We start from the raw sequence: 17,581 nt of genomic DNA on the forward strand, positions 1-17,581 counted from the left end.
AGCTTCTCTTTCTCCGCCTCCATCAGGTGTGGCCGTGCCCCCATCTACATGGGCTCCACCCCCAATGGGGTTGAGGTTCCCATGCTGGGGGAGAGGTATGGGAGGCAGGGTTCGGGCCACCTCAGCCTTGCGCTCTAGGTGATCATCTTCAAGTCTGCTGTCTATCTGCAGGCACAGCTGGATGACCTCCAAGAAGGTGTCTGGTTGCCGAGTGCACTCCAATTCATCAAGGATCTCACTGCTGAGGCTGTTATAACCATACATCTTATACCATATATCAAGACAGACTCATTAATATCCGTCTCTTGGGCCAGGATATGAACGGTGTTAGTGTAGGTCCCGACAGTTTTTTCCCTGCCTCAAAGTTCCCAATTGGCAGGACATGGTGGCTTTCCACTGGGGGTCTCAAAAGATCTCCACCATGGCTTCAACAAAGTTATCATACGAACAATAGAGGTGTTGCCCACTGGGCAGCCTCTCCTTCCAGGAGACTGATGGCGAAGACCACTTTGAAGGAGTCATTGGGGAAATCCGACTTTCATACTCAAATGTAGAGCTCGCACTTGGAGATTCTGTAGGTCGGTTAACATGGGCTCGAAGGCTCTCTGGAAGCCCCCTGTTCTGCCGCTCACTTCCATCCTCTCAGTCGTGGGGGCACCAGTTGGAGGAGGTGGTGGCTGAGTCAAACTGTCCTGCCCGAACTCAAAGAATTCAGACTCAGCTGTAGTTTTTTCTTTTATTGAAGTAAGAGAAAATTTCAGTTCTGTGCGCTTCATGAATCTACCTATGACTTACTCAGAACTCAGCATCCCTCTCTAGCTAACTAGGCATAACTTGGCGGCAATAAGATGTTGATTTAGCAACTAACCCTTTCCCCATGCCCAACTTAAATAGGGCTGGGTGGGCTCCCTGCTTGCGTGTACCCCGAGTCACTTTTTCTTGTGTGCGCATAAGCGCAGACTCCTGAGTTGGAATTGTTGAATCTCCCACCGCATTCGCCTCCTGGACTGGGGCAAAGGTGTGGCTTCAGTCTCTGTCCCATTCTCTCCCTCTGCAGGAGAGAGAGCTGTCTGGTGGTGGCGTGGGCACTGGGAAAGGTGCCTCATCTGGCAGATGGGTGGCAGGCAGTTCTGGTGGTCTCTCTAGGGGGTGCCTAGGACTGAGGGAGGTGACCCATCAATGTCCAAAGCGGGGCCTACTTCGACATCCACCTCCTCGCTGGGTCCTTCCCTGACTGGAACATCCCAGTCCAAGTCTTCCTCACTTCCCTCCTGCTCACCAGTCCACCCCTTGCTAGCATGGCTCACAACAGCCAGAAACTGCCACATGGCTTCCAACAGCTTCCATGCTTAGGGTCACAGTTTTGGTGGCTACAACACTAAACCTCTGCTGTCAGGAAAGTCTTTGTCTCTGCTTGCTGCAGGATATTTGCATTCCCCCTCCCTAGATATCTTGTGGCCCCAACCTCACTACTAATGCCACCAATGGGTCTGCTACACAACCTGGATACCACTACTTAGAGAAACCTCAATTCCTCTGCCAAATGATTTAAGTTTCTGACACCTGAAATATAGCAGAAAGAGGGAATAATCAACCTCTCATCCATCTAACTGCATTCTGATAAAAGCGGGAACAAAAGTCAGTGATAAGGGTGATAAAAGAAGGAATATTATATTCTTATCATATTCTAAAGTATATGATACTTGAGAAAAGAGCTGCTCTAGAAAATTTAAAAAAAGATTTATGGAGTTAACTTTCAAATTTATAATTGAAAATGGTATCAGAAATATTTTCCATGTTCCTCATGTAAGCTGCCGTGATTTTTTTTGGGGGGGGGGGGAGATACTCAAAATCACATGCATGTCCTGTCTTCAAAATAACACTAAGGGTATTGGGTCATATATATTTCTGTGGATATGACTAACCTGAATTAATTCACACAGTGTGCTTTGAATTCTTGTGTTTCCATTTCTATTTGTGGTCCAGTAAACAGTTGCTAGTGCCATCTATTGTGATACTTTCTCATGTAAGGACTTATAATCATGTTGATTGGCTTATTCAGCTGCAGTACAAAGCAACATTAAAGGCAAACTATTAGTAAACAATTAGTTAATCTTGTAAACTGTAATAGAAAGTGTGCATGTCTTTTCTGTGGACTTTTGTAACAGTGTAAATGAATTCTTTGTTCAGAATTAGAATTTGAGTGAAAATGGATTTCACTTAAATTCTGTTTCTTGGCAATCCCAAATTAAGCTGACATACTGTTTATTGTGGGCCAATTAAGTGAATTTTATTGTATCTTTATCAGAAGTGCTAGGTTTTCAAGTTCTACGTGCATCCTTTTGAATAATAATGAGGGTTCTTATCCATCTTACCAATTTAAACCAATAGTTTTAAGTTCTCTTGTAAAATAATGTTGCCTTTTGTTTCCCATTCCTAGAATCCCGGCGTATCTTGTTACCTGTGGTTCTTCATCATATTCACCTTCACCTAAGACAGCAAAAAGAGTTGCTTATCTGCTCTGGAATTCTTAGTAGTATCTTCTCCATCATCAAAACTAGCTCCATGGTAAATTATATTTCTACTTTTCTATCCCACTCCTAAGAATTTAAATTACGAATTATGTACATATTGCATATAGTACAGCTGTATGTGACCCACTTTTCACAGATGTATGCTGAATTTTGGAATATGCTGAGTTCAAATTTACTGGGTAGTTATTACATGTGAGGATTGTGCACATATTTATTTATTTATTTATTATACTTGTATACCGCCCCATAGCCAAAGCTCTCTGGGCGGTTTACAGTAACAGTCACATACAACCCAGTAGTAGTAGCAGCAGCAATGTTGTAAATGTATGTATTGTCACATACCATTTTCTTCATACTCATATAGTGATGGTTGTGTGCACAGTGCTTTAGTTGTTGTTAAAAATAAAATTTGATACATTAATATTTGATTCAGTTTCTAAAGCTACTATCATATGCATGCTTAGCAGGAAATGTCCCATTGAACAACATGGGGCTGCTGAGGAAACATGCATAGGATTGTGATGCTTCTTTAATAGAATCATGAAAAGAGCTAAGATTTTATGTTTATGGCACACAGCATTCAGAGTGCATTGTGGCCTTGACACTAATTCTGTTAATTATCTGCATTAGTTCCAAAATTGTCACAAAAATCGCCATTCAAATTTGGGTACTCAGTTTTATTGACTCAAGCATATAACAATGAATGGCAACAATAAAATTCATTTAATATTGTGCCAACAATTTTCAGAAAGAGCTGTTTGATTAAAAATCTTTGCTTTCATTAAAAATCTCTGCTTTGTGTTACAAATTTTGAAAATTAGCTTAGGTACAAGCTCTAAGAGCTGTAGGATCTACATTAAGCAACTTTTACATATTTGACTGGTCCATCTCAGTTAATAATCTGGAGGCTGCATTTTTGATCAATTAAATACATGTGGCATACCATATCCATTTCATAGGTGCTAACTGTCTGTTTTTTAACTACTTACTGTAGGAGGCAGGTGTACTTGAGGAGGTAGAAATGATGGTGGAAAGCCTCCTGGATGTACTTTTGCAAACTCTGCTTACTATCATGAGTAAATCGCAATCTCAGGAGGCGGTAAGAGGACAGCGTTGCCCACAGTGCACAGCTGAAATCACTGTTAGTAACTAACAATCAGGTTCTATTTCCTGCTTATCTAACCTGTTCTCTTCCCCCAATTCATTATCACCAGTTTCACCTTATTACCATCTTTCCTGCATAAACTTTTATCTACTTAAAACTAAAAATCATGCCTTGCATTCCTGTAGTAAAGCTAAGCACTGTAACCAGGCTGCTACTCATTTACTTAGCTCTTCAAAGGAGTCTACCTTTACTAGATCATATTGTTAATTAGTTGCAGGGCATTTGCTGTCATAATTGAAAGTTACCAGTGGGTGCTATAGTCAAATGTTAAGTAATTAAAGAAAGATCCTATTCTCCCATTTATCCCTGGAAAGCTTTTATCCACTTAATTCTCTTTTCAGATGAAATAATGATTTTTAATAGAGAAGAAAATGATATTTCATCACATGCTGAGAAAGCTGTAGAAAGCATCAGAGCCCAGCCTAGGGACAATTATATTTGCAATATATTTCAGGCTGAATAATTTAAGTTCTGAGGAGGGGAAAAAACAAATAATACTCCTCTTTTCTTCTATACTGAAGGGAGACAAATCAAATTCTCACCCTAACCTCACCCTTCTTGAAGGCACATAACAACAACAAATGTTTTTTCTGTTTTTTTTAATTCATATTATGTCTTTTCACCAAAACACTTTCTGTTCAGTATGAATTTACAAAACAGTTGTTTTATATAGACTTTATAAAGACAAATGGTTTAAAATCCATCCATAAACTCTTCCATCCATAAACGCTTTCCTTTCTTAAGTATTGAAGCATTTTCAAACCCCACTCTTCCTTTCTGTACCCCAAAAATTGTTTTTATATGAATTGTGCAGGTGATCACTCTGCTAAAATAATTTTTCATTGGGATTGGTAGGGCGAATATGTGTCCTGTCTTCTATCTCTACTTCGTCAGATGTCAGACACTCATTTCCAACATTTACTGGACAATTTCCAAAGTAAGGATGAGCTAAAGGTAAGATTTAAAAAAACCTGACTCAGAATTATATTTCATGCATATATCTCTGATGTAATGTCTTGTTACCACTGGAATGCTGAAAATGTACCATGCACTATGTACTATATGCTCACATATATCACAGAGACAAATCCATCCCATTTTATTTGTTTTTGTCTTGGAACTGGCATGTAGGAATGCCCCATTAGTTAAACATGTAACGTAGTAGGATGAGCCAGGTTCATACTGCAAATGTAAATTTGTTGGCAGTTGGATATTGAGCAGTGCTCTCTGGCTCACAAAACTTCACACACAAATATTGCAGAAACTAATGAATATTTTAGTTTAATGTAGTACAGTCCATTTTTACACATTTCTTAACCAGTAGCTTTTTAACATGCATTGCAATAACCAACACTAAGCACATATTCTGGCATAATCCGCAAGTTCATCTCATTGTCGAAAAGGCTCCCACTCTTTGCATGCTGTTAGAGATGCCCTAAGTTTTTAAAAAATCTGCCATGAGAATTATGTATTTACATAATTATTTTGTAATCAGCTGCTGCTGTATACATTATACAAATATACAGCAGCATAAAGTATAATGGAGAAAATTATGTAATTTTTTTGGAAAAAATAAAAAAGGGAGAACTTGGAATTGCAATAACTAGAGGAACACAATTTATAGCGAATAGGAACTGGCAATGCATCTGACGAATTGCAAAACAGAGTGGAATCAGATAGCAAACCCGATCACTATATTTATACCCCCACACACAAAATGCATGTAGTGCAACATAGCAACAATAGACTGTATCCCAGGAAAATGAAATATAAATTATCAGAATGGTTTTCAGTATTTATCTGTTGTACGTTCACTTTTTTAAGCATATGCAGTTATATAACTTATGGGAAAGAGCTCTTGGATTACAAGGGTCACCAATCCGATGCCCATGAGTGCCAGTGTGCTCACCAGTACTTCCTATGATGCCCATGAAAGGACTCAGTAAATATTCCCTCAGAGGTCCCTACTATACCAAAGACACTTTGCACTTCCTCCTCAGTTCCTGTTTGCACTGGCTTGGCCTCTCCTACACTGAACATTTCCAAATTTCATTGGATGCCAAAATTGTATTCCCACACACCCATCTGCAAAGAGTTTCTTTCTGTGAGCAAGTGTGGCTATGACTGTTGTAGGCGCTTTTTTCTCCATTGATGGGGAAGCTGATGAGGGGCATGCCTTCACCATGTGGTTCTGTCTTCTTCTGGTATTTTAGATGTGGCAGCCAATATGCCACACACCAGCAGCAGCCAGATTGTGTTATACCACACCATGGCAGCCAGATTGTGATATGTCATGCCCTCATAGCAGCTATTTAGTGACTGGCACTCACAGCAGCTTCTGAAAATTCCAAATGTGTCCACTGGCACAAAAAGTTTGGTGACCCCTGGCTTCTGTGATGCTTTAGTCTTGACAGATTTCCTGTGTGGACAGCACTGCAAATATGGGCTGGTGAAAAAGAGAGGGATTGTAGGGGCAAAGGAGTGGGGAGATAAGGTTTAATGCTTCTCTCATCTGCCCCTACTCCCCTGCAAGATTACCTCCTGTGGGTGCTGCTTTGCTGAGAAGACTCAAACTTTGCGATTCATGCATGCAGCTTTTGGGATCGGTTGCCAAACGCATGGATTACATTTTGCATATTTGCAAGGAGCATTAATCTGCTGAGACATTTCCTCCTGTGCTTTGATCTTCTTGCAACAAATAGTCTTGCAGAGGAATGAGAAGCAATTGCACACTTTGGTCTCTTTCTTTGAGGAACTGAAGTTTAGGGAGCCATCTCAGTTCAGGGAGACTGTGTTGGTTCTGAATTTGTTCCTGAGAACAGTAATAGACTGGATCACTTTGAAGCATAATCCAGACAAGAGACATGTGTTTCTGATCAGCAGAATGAAGAACTCAGTGATAGAAATGCTGCTTCATTTTTTTGTGTATTAATTAATTAATTAATTAATTTAATATCCTGTCCTTCCCAGTAGGAGCACAGGACAGCAAATGAAAGCACTAAAAACATTTTAAAACATCATGAAAACAGACTTTAAAATATATTAAAACAAAACATCTTTAAAAACATAAAAATGCTTTAAAAACATATTTTTAAAAAAGCTTTAAAAACATACATTTTTTAAAAAAAGGTTTAAAAGCATATTAAAAAGCAGTTCCAACACAGATGCAGACTGGGATAAGGTCTCAACTTAAAAGGCTTGTTGAAAGAGGAAGGTCTTCAGTCGATGCCAACAAGCTAACAGAGTTGGTACCTGTCTAATATTTAAAGGGAGGGAATTCCAAAGGGTAGGTGCCACTACACTAAAGGTCCACTTCCTATGTTGTGTGGAATGGACCTCCTGATAAGTTGGTATCTGCAGGAGCCCTCACCTGCAGAGCGCATTGATCAACTGGGTGTATAAGGGATAAGATGGTCTTTTAGGTATCCTGGTCCCAAGCTGTATAGGGCTTTGTACACCAAAACTAGAATTTTGAACTTAGCCCAGTAGCTAATAGGTATAATGGACTGCCTTCAAGTCTATTCCGACTTATGGTGACCCTGTGAATGGGGTTTTCATGGTAAGTGGTATTCAGAGGTGGTTTACTATTGCCTTCCTCTGAGGCTGAGAGGCAGTGACTGGCCCAAGGTTACCTAGTGCGCTTCATGGCTGTGTGGGGATACAAACCCTAGTCTCCCAGGTCGTAGTCCAGCACCTTAACCACTTTGCCACACTGGCTCTCAGCTAATAGGTAGCTAGTGCAATTCTTTCAGCTGGGGGTGACATGTTGGTGATACCCTGCCCCAGTGAGCAGTCTTACTGCCGCATTTTGCACCAGCTGCAACTTCTGGACCAACCATGGGCAGCCCTACATAGAGCACATTACAATAATCCGGCTTGGAGGTTACCAGTGTGTGGCCAACTGTGGTCGAGCTATCCTGGTCCAGAAATGGCCACAGCTGTCTTACCATCCAAAGCTGATAAGAGGCAGTCCTAGCCACTGAGGTCACCTGGTCCTCTAGCGACAAAGCCAGAGCACCCCCAGACTATGGACCTGCTCTTTCAGAGGGAGTATGACCCCATCCAAAGCAGGCAACTGACCAATTATATGAACTCGGAAATTCCCAACCCACAGTGTCTCCATCTTGCTAGGATTGTGAGTAAGTTTATTGGCCCTCATCCAGCCCACCACCGAGTCCAAGCAGCGGTCAAGGGCTTGCACGGCCTCTCCCGATTCAGATGTTACAGAGAAATAGAGCTGGGTTTCGTCAGCTTACTGCTAACACCTTGCCCAAATCTCCTGATTACCGTTGCCAAGTGTGTCATATAGATGTTAAACAGCATGGGGGACAAGATGGTACCCTGTGGCACCCCACAGCACAACTGCCAGGGGGCAAAACACAATTACCCAATGCTATTCTCTGAAAACGACCTAGGAGATAGGATTGGATAGGATCCAATACCCAACTCACCAAATTGGCTCAGAAGGATACCATGGTCAATAGTATCAAAAGCTGCTGAGAGATCAAGTAAGAACAACAGGGTCACATGCCCCCAGTCCTTCTCCCAATAAAGGTCATCCATCAGGGTGACCAAGGGCGTTTCAATCCCATAACCAGGCCTGAACTCAGACTGAAACAGGTCAAGATAATCTGTTTCATCGAAGAGTATTGGCAATTGCTGCACCACAACCCTCTCAATCACCTTCCCTAAGAAAGGGGTATTTGCGACCGGTTGGTAATTGTTGCAAATCAATGGGTCTAGGGTGGGCTTTTTCAGGAGAGGTCGAATCACCGCCTTTTTCAAGGTGGCTAGAACCACTCCTGCAAAGATGTGTTTACCACACCCTGTATCCTCTTGGTCAAACCCCCTCTGCAAGCTTTAATAAGCCAAGAAGGGCAAGGGTTGAGAGGACACGTTGCCGGCCCCATTGTCACAACCACCTTGTCCACGTCATCAGGCCGCATCAACTTAAACCATTCCCAAGAAGTTGCAGCAGACATTGCACTGGACACCTCACTGGGGACTACAGTGGATGTGGACGGGGCATCAAGATTGCTATGGAGGCAAACAACTTTACCCTCAAAGTGCCTTGCAAACAATTCATAGTGGGCCTCTGAAGGGTCTAAGACTCCATTTCCTGGAGTTCATGTCAATAGATCCCTGACAATATGGAAAAGTTCCACTGGATGGCTACTTGAGGATGTGATGGTGGCAGAGAAGTGGGCCTTCTTCACCGCCCTCATCACCACACAGTAGGCATGGTTGTGATGTTTTACTCGTGCCCGATCAGCATCACAGCACATATTTCGCCACTTGTGCTTTAGCCATTGTCCAGCCTGTTTCATTGCCTTTAGCTCACTGTTGTACCAAGGTGCAAACCGGTCTCCACAATACCAGAGAGGGTGCTAGGGGCAAATGCGTCAAGAGCCCGACACACCTTGCTGTTCCACAGCATGACAAGGGCTTCAACAGGGTCACCTGCTCTATCTACTGGGAACTCCCCCAGGGCATTCAGGAATCCAGTGGATTCCGTTAGTCTTCTGGGGCCAACCATCTGAATCTGTCCACTCCCCCTGCAGGGGAGGATCAGAGCCATAAGTCTAAACTTCACCAAGAAGTGGTGTGACCATGACAGTGGGGTGACATCGACCCTCCCCTATCTCCAGATCACCCCTTTCTCCATCTGGAGCAAAAACCAAGCCAAGGGTGTGCCCTGCCCTATGCATCGGGCTGGTGACAACTTGAGACAGCCCCATGGTCGTCATGGAGGCCTTGACGTCCCGAGCTGGAACAGTAGAGGCAGCCTCAGCATGGACATTGAAATCACCCAGACTATTGCTCTGGGCTCCTCCAGTACCACAGCCAAGATGGTCTCTGCTCGTTCAGTCAGAGAAGCTGCCAGGCAGCAGGGTGGATAGTACAACCTTAGTACACCAGCAGCAAACCTAGTTTCCTGTCTCCTTGGTGTAGGCCCTCACAACCAGCTCCAAGACAGAGTAGTTTCCTAGTGACAGAGATGGAAGTTCTGTAAACCACAGCTTTTTGGAAGAAGCTACTCCTTCCAAAAAGGAGTGGAAAGTTACTTTCCACTTGAAAAATTAGGTTAGCAATTTGGGAATGCTTCTGAATTCCCAGGTGGTAGCTGGAGCTGGAGCATGTTTCTAGAGAAGACAGCCCTTGACTATACTAACACAAGCCTTAGTTGCATCAGTGCTGAATAACTGCAGCAAACTCTACAAAGAACCTTTGAAAAATGTTCTGAAACTGTAGTTGGTACAAAATGCAGGAGCTGACCTGAGCCAGATTTTTTTTTAGCATGATACTCCTTTTTTATATTTACTTCACTAATTTCCAGTCCATTTTAGGTCTCAGTTCAAAGTACTGGTTATTACTTTTAAAGGCTTAAATAGTTTAGAACCTGGATAGTTGCAGGACTATCCTGCACAGGAACCTTCTGGCATATGCATGGCAGGTGGCCACCCTTGTGCTATATAAGGAAGCAGTGATGTAGAAGTCAAACAAGGAAGATATAATCACAGCAAATAGAATGTGTTTGCAGTTATATGTATGATTATTATTTTCTTCCTTTTTGCTAGGAATTTCTGCTAAAAAGTTTCTGCGTATTTCGAAATCTGATGAAGATGAATGTCTTTCCTCGAGACTGGATGGTGATGAGGTTGCTCACCAGCAAGTAAGTGCAAACGCATTTTAGAATGCTCAGAGGTTTTTCTGAAAATTATCTGCTTTTGCCCTAGATTTGACATTCTTGTCCAAAATTCAAGATGCTATTTTTAACCTTTAAACAAGATGCTGAACTACAGCTCCCATCATCCCTAGCTATTGGCCATGTTGGTTGGAGCTGATGAAGTTGTAGTCTAAGGACATCTGGAGGGCCACAGATTACACTCTCCTGCTTTAAAGTTTTAATCTTTAAAGACTTAAATGTTTGGGAGTGTGATACCTTAGAAAGAGCCTACTCTTATATGTGTGCCCTCAAATTGTGATCTATAAATAAGTGCAAGCTTTGGGTGCCATCATAGTTGTTACCAAAAATAGAGCTTTTTCGGTGATTGTGCCCCTTTGTAGATAAGTCCCATCCAAGGAAAGTATGGTATGTTCACTCTGTAAGAGTATTTAGAAAATCAGTACTGGGGGTGTGAGGTTGCTTGAGTTTTTGAGTTTGGACTTATTTTAAGGTATTGCTCTGACACCTTAATTTATGTTTTTTTCAATAATATTTTTATTTTTGTAATGCATTGTTTAATTATGAATACTGCTTCAATGACCCCCTAGGGGAGCAAAAAGGCAGAATATACATTTTCTAAGAAATATAATTATAGAATCATTGTGTTCTGGTGGGATAAATGAGAAATGAGTCCTAAACTTAACTCTAACATTAGAATATTTTTTAACACCTGAAGGATATTCCACTCATCTGACAGGTTTGTATGGGGAAATCCTGCAACGGTAGAGTTGTTGAGCTGGATAGAGCCTTATAGATGACCTAGACCAACCCTCTGCTTGATGTAGGAAATGTACACTTACAGCATTCTCAAAAAATGATTGTCTAGCCTCAGCTTGAAGACCTCCAGTGAAGGAGAGTCTGCCAACCTTGTTGGGAACTGGTTGCATTATTGAACTGTAAGCCTTCTGGGGCAATAGACAACAAGTCTTTGCTTTCTGTTTGTGACATCCCTTCAGGTTATAAAGGATGGCAACTTGGTGATAAAGCTCATGCTTTGTATGCAGAACATCCCAGGATCAATCCCAGCTTCTCCAAGTAGGGCTGGGCAAGATTCCTGTCTGAAACCTTGGAGAGCTGCTCTAGCTAGTATTGAGCTACATGAACCAATAGTCTGACCAATGGACTAAAAACTAAATGTGGGTTCAAATAAAGCATACTGCGTATACAAACTTTTCTGTAATGTAGTTTCTTTTGTTATTTCAGTATAATAGTTACTACAGTTCAGTATCTGTCTCCTGCACTGCACAAGAATTTCACAGAAACAGATTTTGATTTTAAGGTAAGGAATGTCATTGAAATTACATGTCTTTCCAAAGCCAGCATATATTCTGTCCTAATATGCATGCTATGTATTAATTTGCTATTAAATGACAAAAAATGAAACAAGCTTCAAAGTCCAGCAAGAGTATGAGAAAGTTGAAGATCCTCAGTGGATGGAAATTAAGTACTTAAGAGTTTTAAAGCTAGGCACATGGGCACTGTTCCATCTGCCAGTAAAATGACTAAGAATTTTTCTGTTGATCTCAAAATTGGTGTAAGATCACAGCCATAATTTAAGTCTCTCTTCAGTATTTTAGTATTTAGTATATATCACCCATTTTTCATTTTTTAGTCCTGTTAACATTTGGGGATTATAATCTTGAATTTTCCTTTAAGCTTCTGTCCTTTCACCCACCCTTACCATCACTTTCCTTGTGGGACTTTCACAATTGCTGCCACATACCACAATACTGGCCACCTTCATATGCTTCTGATTGCTGTTCCATTTTTTTGACAAACCATGAATAAAACTGAACACTATTGGTCTCATCAGAGAAACTGCTTATGAAAAACCTTGCAAACTACTCTGAAATTACCCACTGAAAGCAAGATTACCTGTTGGCAGTGAAGGACATTCTTCGTAAGGATGACGCCTCCCACTGGATTGACAGGCAGGGTCCAGAATTCTTTGCCTCTACTTCCAGGGGGAGGAGTCGCCCCTCCCCTCCAGTTCGACCCTGCCTATGGTTGTGAACAGTAGGGTCTTACAGTCATCTAAACTTCTTTAGACTTTCTTTGCCTGTTGCGAGTTTGTTTCCTTCTCTTTTCCCCCTGGTTGTGTGTGTGTGTGTGTTTATGTATTACGTTTGGTATTTTTGATCTACAGGTAGTGCCTGAGGCAGAGATATCTGCCTACCCGCCGCCTGCATTCAGGGGTGATTGGGCAAACTGCCTTGGTAATTGGAGCTCCTGCTTCATAGATCACTTGCTGTGGCGGTTGTGGCCGCTTTTAGATAGTCTTTCCTAAGGCTTTGTATGCGGAGCACAACACAAAGGCTTCCAGTAGAGCACTTGCTCTGCAGCCGCTTTTGCATAGCCTCCCCCAGGCTTGTTATTCAGAGTACTAAAAAAGGGCTCAAAGTAGAGCACTCGCTCTGGCGCTTGTGGCCGCTTTTAGATAGCTTCCCTCAGGCTTTCTAATCGGAATGCTAAAAGAGGCTCCAGTTAGAGCACTCGCTGTGGCAGTTGCGGCTGCTTATAATTAGCTTCCGCTTATAATTAGCTTCCTGACTGGCAGCTTCATGCCTCACTCTGTTTGAGCATTCTGAGGACAATCATAAAAGGTGGGAATGCCATTTTGTTTTGGCGGTAACGCATGCTAGAGATGTTCTAGTGATGGCAGCCGCCCTCTCTCTCTCTCAATCTGGCTAACTCATAGAGGGCACAGATTTTTCCGCACCCTACGGGAACTCAGTGGATTCATCTGTTTGCCTCTCAGCCTGGTATATTCATAGCAGGGACAGATTTTTCGCACCCTTTGGAACCCAGCAAATTCTTCTGTTTGTTTAGTAATCATAAGAACATAAGAACATAAGAAGAGCCTGCTGGATCAGGCCAGTGGCCCATCTAGTCCAGCATCCTGTTCTCACAGTGGCCAACCAGGTGCCTGGGGGAAGCCCGCAAGCAGGACCCGAGTGCAAGAACACTCTCCCCTCCTGAGGCTTCCGGCAACTGGTTTTCAGAAGCATGCTGCCTCTGACTAGGGTGGCAGAGCACAGCCATCATGGCTAGTAGCCATTGATAGCCCTATCTTCCATGAATTTGTCTAATCTTCTTTTAAAGCCATCCAAGCTGGTGGCCATTACTGCATCTTGTGGGAGCAAATTCCATAGTTTAACTATGCGCTGAGTAAAGAAGTCCTTCCTTTTGTCTGTCCTGAATCTTCCAACATTCAGCTTCTTTGAATGTCCACGAGTTCTAGTATTATGAGAGAGGGAGAAGAACTTTTCTCTATCCACTTTCTCAGTGCCATGCATAATTTTATACACTTCTATCATGTCTCCTCTGACCCGCTTTTTTTCTAAACTAAAAAGCCCCAAATGCTGCAACCTTTCCTCGTAAGGGAGTCGCTCCATCCCCTTGATCATTCTGGTTGCCCTCTTCTGAACCTTTTCCAACTCTAGAATATCCTTTTTGAGATGAGGCGACCAGAACTGTACACAGTATTCCAAATGCGGCCGCACCATAGATTTATACAATGGCATTATGATATCGGCTGTTTTATTTTCAATACCTTTCCTAATTATGGCTAGCATAGAATTTGCCTTTTTCACAGCTGCCGCACACTGGGTCGACATTTTCATCGTGCTGTCCACTACAACCCCGAGGTCTCTCTCCTGGTCGGTCACCGCCAGTTCAGACCCCATGAGCGTATATGTGAAATTCAGTTTTTTTGCTCCAATATGCATAATTTTACACTTGTTTATATTGAATTGCATTTGCCATTTTTCTGCCCATTCACTCAGTTTGGAGAGGTCTTTTTGGAGCTCTTCGCAATCCCTTTTTGTTTTAACAACCCTGAACAATTTAGTGTCATCAGCAAACTTGGCCACTTCACTGCTCACTCCTAATTCTAGGTCATTAATGAACAAGTTGAAAAGTACAGGTCCCAATACCGATCCTTGAGGGACTCCACTTTCTACAGCCCTCCATTGGGAGAACTGTCTGTTTATTCCTACTCTCTGGTTTCTGCTTCTTAACCAATTTCTTATCCACAAGAGGACCTCTCCTCTTATTCCATGACTGCTAAGCTTCCTCAGAAGCCTTTGGTGAGGTACCTTGTCAAACGCTTTTTGAAAGTCTAAGTACACTATGTCCACTGGATCACCTCTATCTATATGCTTGTTGACACTCTCAAAGAATTCTAATAGGTTACTGAGACAGGACTTTCCCTTGCAGAAGCCATGCTGGCTCTGTTTCACCAAGGCTTGTTCTTCTATGCGCTTAGTTAATCTAGCTTTAATAATACTTTCTACCAGTTTTCCAGGGACAGAAGTTAAGCTAACTGGCCTGTAATTTCCGGGATCCCCTCTGGATCCCTTTTTGAAGATTGGCGTTACATTTGCCACTTTCCAGTCCTCAGGCACGGAGGAGGACCCAAGGGACAAGTTACATATTTTAGTTAGCAGATCAGCAATTTCACCTTTGAGTTCTTTGAGAACTCTCGGGTGGATGCCATCCAGGCCCGGTGATTTGTCAGTTTTTATATTGTCCATTAAGCTTAGAACTTCCTCTCTCGTTACCACTATTTGTCTCAGTTCCTCAGAATCCCTTCCTGCAAATGTTAGTTCAGGTTCAGGGATCTGCCCTATATCTTCCACTGTGAAGACAGATGCAAAGAATTCATTTAGCTTCTCTGCAATCTCCTTATCGTTCTTTAGTACACCTTTGACTCCCTTATCATCCGAGGGTCCAATCGTCTCCCTAGATGGTCTCCTGCTTTGAATGTATTTATAGAATTTTTTGTTGTTGGTTTTTATGTTCTTAGCAATGTGCTCCTCAAATTCTTTTTTAGCATCCCTTATTGTCTTCTTGCATTTCTTTTGCCAGAGTTTGTGTTCTTTTTTATTTTCTTCATTTGGACAAGACTTCCATTTTTTGAAGGAAGACTTTTTGCCTCTAAGAGCTTCCTTGACTTTGCTCGTTAACCATGCTGGCATCTTCTTGGCCCTGGCGGTACCTTTTCTGATCTGCGGTATGCACTCCAGTTGAGCTTCTAATATAGTGTTTTTAAACAACTTCCAAGCATTTTCGAGTGATGTGACCCTCTGGACTTTGTTTTTCAGCTTTCTTTTTACCAATCCCCTCATTTTTGTGAAGTTTCCTCTTTTGAAGTCAAATGTGACCGTGTTGGATTTTCTTGGCAATTGGCCAGTTACATGTATGTTTAATTTAATAGCACTGTGGTCACTTCTCCCAATCGGTTCAACAACACTTACATCTTGCACCAGGTCCCGGTCCCCACTGAGGATTAAGTCCAGGGTTGCCGTCCCTCTGGTCGGTTCCATGACCAACTGATCTAGGGAATAGTCATTTAGAATATCTAGAAACTTTGCTTCTTTGTCATGACTGGAACACATATGCGGCCAGTCTATGTCCGGGTAGTTGAAGTCACCCATTACTACCACATTTCCTAGTTTGGATGCTTCCTCAATTTCATATCTCATCTCAAGGTCTCCCTGAGCATTTTGATCAAAGTGCTCAAAGTGCTAGGGGCAGACTAGGGGCAGACTCCCTCATTATTCCTGAGTGGAGTGTGCTCATTTCCCCCCAATTCTACAATTATCAGTCTGTGATTGGTCACTGGGGAAACGGGGACCTCTACAATGTCTTCTCCAGTCAGTTCTGCTACACGCCAGCAACGTGGCCATAGGGAGGGGGAAATTTCTGATTCCAGCATATTCCTCCCCAGTGTGGTGAATCAGCGCTCTGCAATTTTCCCCCCACTCAGTGAACTTAGTGAGGCAGCCTGCACTTCTCACCCACACTCGCCACCATCTGCCCTTCCTGCTGAGAGGGATTTCCCTAGGTTTCTCTCCTGGATGCACTCCTGCATATCCTCTGAGATCCAGGGCTCCTTGAGGGCAGCTGGCATTTCTGAACACCAAAGGACTGCAGACAAAGAGAGGCACAGGTCCAAACACAGACACAAAAACTGCTCTAAGCATCACAAGAGGAGATTCCACAGAGCTGCTTCTTCTAACAGTTCTGTGAGATCTCCTTCCCCTTCACACAGTCCACCCTCTGGGGCCCCTTCTCCCAAAAGGTATAGACAGGAGGGGGCGACAGTGACCAGTTTGCAGATAAATAACTATATACTGGCTTCTACATCAGCTACTGAAGCAGCAGTGGTAGCTCATTATCAGCAAGACAGAGTGGACACCCCTCTTGCACAACACAGCTGCTGAGGAAGGGGTTTCCAATCCCGAGGTTGATAATCATACAACCATCCAGGAGGAGGGAGAGCTATCAGGGGATGAATTGGAGATCGCCTCCAATCAACCAAGACTATTTAATTCAGAAGTCTTCTAGCCACTGTTGGTTAAGGCTTGTAGGGTCCTACAACTGTCAGCCAAGGAGGTTTCTCCACAGGAGACAGTGGATACTAACTTGAGGGGAGCTAGGAAAGCTTTTCCTTCTACTCAGGCCAAACTGATTTTTGTTCCCTTCCCATGTTTCTTTGTTGTGTCGTGGACAGCTGAATGGGTACACCCTAATAAGGAGAAAATGACTTCTAAGGTCATAAGCATTATACCTTTGGTGATAAGGTGATGCAACAGTTACGGGTCCCGACAGTGGACCCTCCTGTTGCTGCTCTGGCATCGTCCACGGTCCTCCCTTCTGAAGGGGAGGGAGGACCCAAGGACGCTTGTGCTAAGAGAGTAGAGACCTCTTTGAGGTGTAGCTTTGAGGCGGACGCGGTGGCCTTTAGAGCCTCTGCCACGGCGTCCTAGTTTTCCAGAGCTGTGTTTATGTGGACAGAGGAGTTGGGATCATGTGAGGATGTTCCCAAGCTGGTTAAGGATATATTTAAAAAGATATCTCACGCTTCTGCCCTGGCAGTGGATGCCGCACAGGATGCTCTCCAGTTTGATGCCCACTCCATGGCAGCTACCACGGTGGCTAGGCATAATATCTGCCTCCTCCAGTGGGCTGAAACTGGTGAGTATGCCTTTTTCAGGTGACAAACCGTTTGGTGAGCCCTTGCAGGCGCATTTGGTTGAGACAAGGGATAAGAGAAAGGCCCTGCTATCCATTAAGAAAGATGAGGTAAGGGACGCCAGACACAGTTTTTTCATCCCTATTGCCAGTTTTCCCAAACTAGGGGATTTTCTT

The 17,581-nt window shown here is 43.0% G+C and overlaps 1 protein-coding gene across 7 annotated transcripts in view; it reads left to right on the top strand.

The window, feature by feature from the left end:
- DOCK3 (dedicator of cytokinesis 3) overlaps window positions 1–17,581 on the top strand; it is a 463,693-nt gene that overhangs the window by 260,459 nt on the left and 185,653 nt on the right. For 6 of the 7 annotated variants that reach the window (XM_061617883.1, XM_061617886.1, XM_061617884.1 and 3 more), the window contains exons 25-29: window positions 2,441–2,568; window positions 3,529–3,675; window positions 4,555–4,653; window positions 10,278–10,372; window positions 11,630–11,705. In XM_061617883.1, the coding sequence (XP_061473867.1) occupies window positions 2,441–2,568; window positions 3,529–3,675; window positions 4,555–4,653; window positions 10,278–10,372; window positions 11,630–11,705 (545 nt within the window). The remainder of the gene's footprint in view (window positions 1–2,440; window positions 2,569–3,528; window positions 3,676–4,554; window positions 4,654–10,277; window positions 10,373–11,629; window positions 11,706–17,581) is intronic. The other variant, XM_061617885.1, reaches the window with a different exon arrangement.

Source organism: Rhineura floridana, chromosome 3 (assembly GCF_030035675.1).
Source record: "Rhineura floridana isolate rRhiFlo1 chromosome 3, rRhiFlo1.hap2, whole genome shotgun sequence".
In the NCBI taxonomy this organism is placed as follows: domain Eukaryota; kingdom Metazoa; phylum Chordata; class Lepidosauria; order Squamata; family Rhineuridae; genus Rhineura; species Rhineura floridana.